Source organism: Carassius carassius, chromosome 33 (genome assembly GCF_963082965.1).
Source record: "Carassius carassius chromosome 33, fCarCar2.1, whole genome shotgun sequence".
Classification (NCBI taxonomy): domain Eukaryota; kingdom Metazoa; phylum Chordata; class Actinopteri; order Cypriniformes; family Cyprinidae; genus Carassius; species Carassius carassius.
This window is the reverse complement of record NC_081787.1, coordinates 22634767-22641470: the sequence shown is the minus strand read 5'-3', so window position 1 is coordinate 22641470 and position 6704 is coordinate 22634767. Positions and strand designations below refer to the sequence as shown.

The window sequence follows — 6704 nt, the reverse complement described above, 5'->3', positions numbered from 1 at the left end:
TTTAACAAATCAAGCAGAGCTTCAATTGGTCTCACACTCAGTGTGATGGAAGACAATGATCTAAATTCTTTCTTATATGTTCACACATATGGCTATGTTTATATCCAGTAAGAGAATAATCAACCTTTATTGTCTTTGGCCATTTACTATGATAAATGAAGAAAGACATGCCACACATTTACATTTACTCCCAGTACTTCTGTCACATTAAATCTGTTCAACTTGTATCTTTCCCATCAAGACAGTTTAACCGTGCTATAATGAGCTCACTTCTTTTCTTTTACAAAGGCATTCATGTAGGAAGGTAGAACATATAACAGAGCAAAAGCTGCCTTACTGTTAAAAGCAACTTCGGTATTGAGACTTTTTCCCCTGACAAACTCAATAGACACGGAAGCCCATTACAAGGGCGTCTTATTAGTGTCGACTGATTTTACAAGATTGCTATCTATGTATAATTAAGCCCCAAGCGCATCCAGTCACATTCGTACATGCTATCTTTTGATATCATATTCTCATGACACCCAGGAGCTCTTTTGATAAGTAATAAAGAGAGACAATCTGATCTGCCGTATCAGCTCCATGATTGGCTTCTCGGTTTGCCGAACTTCAGAACAAAAGAACACATCAGTATATATTTTTGATGTCAAGTTTTATTTATTAATTTTTTTCTGGGTTTTTTTTTTCTATTTTGCTCTAGGTTATATTGCAGTTTTGATGTCTTTTGTTATGGAAGACACAAGACTTGTTTAACTCAAAGCTTGGATGCTTTCAAATCTAAGCAATTGTAAAACTACAATGAATTAATTATTTTGAAAATGCATACACTGTTTGAGGATGAAACATTGGCATTATTGGTCTGAGCTATTGAAATTATTAATTGTCAGTTACTCTGTCATTTTAATTACATAACATTTTATAAATGTATCCTGTCAGGTGTATGAGAAAATCGACTAATAATTGTAATTTTGTAACTTGAGACCATGATCTAATGGCTTTTAATGACATACTGTATTACAATAAATTGTGTTTTAATATGCAGTGGTGTGTATGTGTGTGTGCTCACTCTATAAAGCAATATTCATTGAAACCTGTTGCTAAGTGATGAAAAGTATGACAGGGATTCAACATATATATATTTATATATTTAGGTTTTATTTATAGTTCTGTTCTTGAAGGATATCTTTTACACCAAATATCCCATTGGCAGTTAAGCGCATTCAATGTGTTTAGAAGCCATAAACAGTCACTTTTTCAAACAAACACAAATACAAAATAAAAATAACAACAAAATAATGGACCGCATGTAAATAACATACAAAAAATCCCATGCCTACTCAGTAGGTAACTAAAGCATTCCAACTCCTCAAGATGTAGATATGTACATTTCCATTACAAAAATATAGTTTCTAGTTTTCTTTTTTGCTTACATCCCAAAGAAATGCAGTGCCCTCAAATCCTTTCCCTTCTTTACTTGAAATGACTTTCTGAATATAGAAAAAAGAAATGAGAAAAGAAAATCCATTGCACCTTAAGGCTAGATGCAATGCATCCACACGCTGATATCTGTCAAAACATCTGCAAGGCTTCACAAAAGGCACCAAAAAATTGAAGATTTGTGGTTGATTTGTTTCTGATGTTTCCCCCTCCATTTAACAGGTTTTCATTGTCACATTTGAGAAAGAGAAAGATAGTACCAGTGGATGATATTTACAAAATAAGAGAAACTAACATCACTCTTCCACATGCGTCAGAATACTTAAGTGCTTCTAGTCAAACAAGGTCAAGAACTTATCACAGCATTTTTACTACTTAATACAGAATGTATCTTATAAAATATGGCCCTGCTCAAGAATAATACAATGCAAACATTCAAATCAATTGTCACAACAATGGTACTAAAAAGTAAAATCAAAAAGGAAACATGGCACACGTACAATATACTGTAGCTTATGTATATTATTCAAACGTATTTTGTAACTGTACACCTGTCGTGTCAAGCTTCTTTTGAGCCTGTTGCCCACAGGCTTCGATGGCACTGTTAAGGTCCTTTGGCCATTCTGCGTTGCAAGGGAAAGCTTGCGGAAGCCTGTTGCTTTTGTTTGTCATTTGAAAGTCTCGTATGCCTCGTTTGAAAGGAAAGGATTCGAAAGGGAGAGAACGACACAAAAATCCCTTTTGTTATCAAAAGTCTTTGCTGAGTCCTTGACTGTTTTGTAACCGAGCCATGTTGGGAGCATGGGCAGAAAAGTGCTTTTTGCAGAGGGGACTTAGAAGTCATTGATGCTTTCCGTCCCTTTGAGTCAAGGGAGAGCCTGGGAGTCTGGGGTGGGTGACAAAAGTCTCAGCAGATGTCGGATGTCCGAGGGGAAAGCGTGGCTTGCATGTCGGACATTGGAGTTGTGACGGGAGAACTGTAGATGTTGCTGGCCACTGAGGTATGAAAGGAGGTGGCCATCTGCGTCTGGAAGGTGCTGGTTGCTGAGGGGTAAGTGGTTGCTATGGAAGGGGAGGGGTAGGAATTGTGGACTGGTGAGGAGTAGCAGGAGTTCACTGGGGATGGGAAGGAGGAGACCGGAGAGGGGTACGAAGTGATGGGAGAGGGGTAGCTGGACACTGGCGAGGAAGCTGAGATGGATATGTTGGCAACCGAGCTCTGGACTGCAGTGGTGCCTTTCTCCACCTTCTTGTCCTTCTGCCGAAGGTGGATCTTAGTGTGGCGCTTGCGCTCATCACTGCGGGCGAACTTGCGGCCGCAGATCTCACAAGCAAAGGGCTTCTCGCCCGTGTGTGTGCGGATGTGGGTCGTCAGGTGGTCGCTGCGGCTGAAGTTACGCATACAGATCCTGCACTGGAAGGGCTTCTGGCCAGTGTGGATGCGGATGTGACGCGTCAGCTCGTCTGAGCGCGAGAAGCGACGGTCACAGGTCTCAACAGGGCATGCGTAGGGGCGCTCGTGTGGAGGTGTTTTGCTTGGTCGGTTTGGGTACTTGCGCATGCGACTGGGCTTGATTAGCTGAGATTGGTAGACACTTTTCAGGTCCTGAGAACCGGTTTGGGTAGCAAAGGCCTTGATGGTGGACAGTGGCGTTAGGGAGGGCTGTTGACCCCCTTGTGTCTGGAAGGGCTTCTGATCTGGGGCCACCAAGCATATCTCACTCTGCTGTTGGGGAAACAGGTAGTCGGGGATCATTGGCACAGGGAAGCTGGTGCTACAGGTCTTGCTGTTGGTGTATGTCGAAGGATGGTACTGCAGTGAAGTGCCCACTGTGGTGGAGAAGTTTGGGCCAGACTCAGGGAAGATGTCTGGGCTAGCGCTGGAGTAAGTGGGAGCCGCTGAGTAGATAGGGTTAGGCTCACTCATGTGGACTGAGCAGCTCAGACTGGCGCTGGATGTGGATGACGTGGAAGAGGGAATGGAAGCCGAAGAAGAGGAAGAGGAGGGAGTTGCCTGAGAGTTCGAGGATGGAATAGAGGTGGGGGGTGGGTTGATGCCCACCAGCCCACTCACCAGACTGAACAGAGGCTCAGCCCACAGACTGTTACTGCAGTTGTGCGCAGGTTCGAGGGTGAAACGGCCCGTGTAAGAGATGGGGGGCAGCCGTTGGGTGGAGTAGGTCTGATCTGCCAGAGATTTCTCGATGGCAATTTCTGAAAGCGTGTCTGCAAAAGCAAGCACAAAACAGAGAGAGAGTGGATTAGAAACCATAGCAAAGCTAGTTAACTCTAAATTGTCTTGAGCTCATTTGATTGCACATAAATGATCCCAAAGGTGTTTTAGTTGTGGGGGTCCTTCTGGCTGTCGAGACTGTGTTTTCCCACAATCTCAGACAGAGCAGCAGGTGCTGATGGAGTGCAGGGACACCCCCTCCCCCCACCAAAACACACTAACACACACACACACATTTACCGATCTCCCTCGGAGACAAGAGCCAGCGCAAGCTAAACCATCTGCATGTGCACTTCTTTCAGCGCTCTCTTTCTCATTACTGTCATCCTGATCTCTCTTTCCCACACGCACAGTTTATAATTATTCAGTCTGTACTTTCAACGATTCAAAAATTGGGTTTTAAATTAAGCTGTCCTGCAAATTCTTAATGTCTCATTCATTCAGATGATTTTACTTAGTAATAAATACTTAGTAATTGCTGTCAGCTTTGGTTAAAATGTACATTTAAACTTAACATCAGTTCAAATTAATTTAAAAATATGTTATTATAATAACTCTTAAATGTATAAGCTTACATTTAAACAAAGTCATATAAAGCATAAAGAGACAGTATAATTAACAACTGTATTTTTAGCACACAAAAAAAAATCTCTTTATAAAAGCAGCATGCAGCTTTTTCACCATGCAATTTAATCAAGAGGGATTTAGTGCTTACCTCCAGCAAGGTGATCAAACTGATCCCCGGGATCCCCAGAGCCAAAGCCTGTGCCTTCAGGTGCCGTGGCATTGAGGAATGGAGTCCCTGAGTTCAGCATGATCATCTCCTCCAGCTTGGGATAGTTATCCATGGGGGAGTGAGGGAAGCTCAGGTGGTCGGAGATCTGCAGAGCAGGCAGGAGCATCTCTGTCTTGGCTGCAGCCATCTCTCTCTGGAGTGAGCTCGGTGAGGAGAGAAGTGTAGTGGAGAGATCAGCAGCTAACCCCTCAGGGACGACAAATGTGAAGATGCTGCTATGTCTGTCTCTCCTTCTTTCTGTTGATCTCCTCACTCTCACAGTTTGTCTTCCTGTTGTCTTCACTCTTCTCCTTTTTTGATTGTCCAAAGATGCAGAACAAATCCACTATGTCTCAGAAAAAATAAGTGAGATTCAGAATGTCCCTTCTGATCATTCCCTAATTTTCACTTTTTCAGCAAATTAGGTCGCTGTTTTGTTTCTGTTGTTGTTTTGAATTGACTGTCACATTTATTTAACGTGTTTGTTATATATATATATATATCGCAACGTGTTGCCTGTCAGCTGTCTGCACTAGTGCTGAATCGCTTGGGCTCTCTAAGCTCTTTCTCAGCTCAGAGAATCCCGACTCCTTTATATACCCTCTTGCCGTGACGTAGATGTCCATATTTGGAGTGGAGGAAGCCCATATTTAGGCACTGCAGTGGAGGACACATGACGTTTGCCTAGGGGGAAAAAGCAGATTGGGGAGCTTAAACATTAAATCCGTGCATTACATGGAGGGGAGATGCCTGTTCCTCCTCCACAGCAAACCAATGCGTCGTCTCGCTGAGAGAAAGAGAAACGCAGTTCGACCATTTCTGCTCAAAAGTCTCGCTAAAATGTCGGGTTTCCCGTCTGCGCTGTAGCAGAGCCCTGGCCGGAAGATCCCGCTCCGCCATGCCATATAAGGTCGTGACTACATAAGGCTTGATTCCGGTGGGTTTCCACTTCCATGCCCTTATTTGGAGTTTCCTGATGCAGCGCTGATCGGCGCTTGGCAGAGAAAGGGAGGCTTGGGTGCAATTGAAGTCCAGAGCTCCGCACAATAACTAATGTCAGCAGTATGCTGCCTCGCCCGTTCCAAGATTTATGAGAGAGATCTTTTTTTTTCTTAACACTTAAAACAACAGTGCGCATTCAGTTCAGAAATAATAAGTTATTGCAACATTAGCACAGGCACTTTAATTCGTTATAAACCTCGTTTTCTCTATAGCTGCACTAATTCTAATGACTAGAGAGAAGAAAAAAAAATACTTCAAAATGAAAATACAAGAAAGGCTTATTTATTCCGACGTACTAAACTGAACATATTCCCACATGCAATACAACGCAGTTGTAGTGGAGCACAGGCGAGCAGCTGTGTTTTACTCTATGCAACACGTTCATTTGTGAATTAGACACTGTAACAGAACGTACTAGTTTTAATGCGATAACTATGCGCAGTCACCCGTTTTCCGTTTTAGTAATCACCATTATTATTATTATTAGGCTATGCTACAGCTTAAACTGTTGCTGATCTCCCAGCTAAAAAAATGTGCCCAAAACCCAGTTTCTTTTTCAGCATTATAAATGACGTATTAAAACTAATGTGTGTTACCTCAAGTCGCTATATGTTTTCCATATATATATATATATATATATATATATATATATATATATATATATATATATATATATATATATATATATATTTTTTTTTTTTTTTTTTTTTTTTTTTTTTTTTTTTTTTAAACCCGCTTGCTTGTTTTGATTTAGAAGTGACACTATTCAGTGCACGGCCGGCTCGCTGGCACTGATGGATGGCGAGTGCTGACAGAGGAGAGAGGAGATCTGTTTAATTGGGGGATGTCCCGGACTCGATACACAGGGATCCTCTCTGTCACTCAACCCCCGACATCCATGCAAATAAGCGCTGCAGCACGCTCTCCGGACGCCGGTGGTGTACTGATGCTCTGTAAATTCAGGAAAGGAGCAGGGAGTGCCCCGTAGCTTTGGCAGAGAGATCGATGGAACTTTGCTGACTCAATAGAGCTTAGTCAGAGTAGACGCCATTTGAATTTAACGCGTATGAAAACGAGGCTGTGAGCAGTCCATTCAGTGTGGTGTCTAAAATTCCACAAAGTGCACAACAAATTGAAAACATACTGAATGGCAGAATGGCATGCTATACAACATAATATAATGGCTGCTAAATCAGAGTTTTAGACTACCTGTTACAAAACTGTTTGCAACAATTTATGAGCTGTTTTGACACAAAA

The 6704-nt window shown here is 42.2% G+C and overlaps 1 protein-coding gene across 1 annotated transcript; it reads right to left on the bottom strand.

Moving 5' to 3' along the window:
* Positions 1–1134: 1134 nt before the first annotated feature.
* LOC132113993 (early growth response protein 1-like) lies at positions 1135–5020 on the bottom strand. The gene is made up of 2 exons (XM_059522096.1): positions 4386–5020; positions 1135–3663 (listed from the first exon to the last, which is right to left on the bottom strand). The coding sequence occupies exons 1-2, from the start codon at positions 4591–4593 to the stop codon at positions 2345–2347; spliced, it is 1527 nt and encodes a 508-aa protein (XP_059378079.1). The 5' UTR covers positions 4594–5020; the 3' UTR covers positions 1135–2344.
* Positions 5021–6704: the final 1684 nt, after the last annotated feature.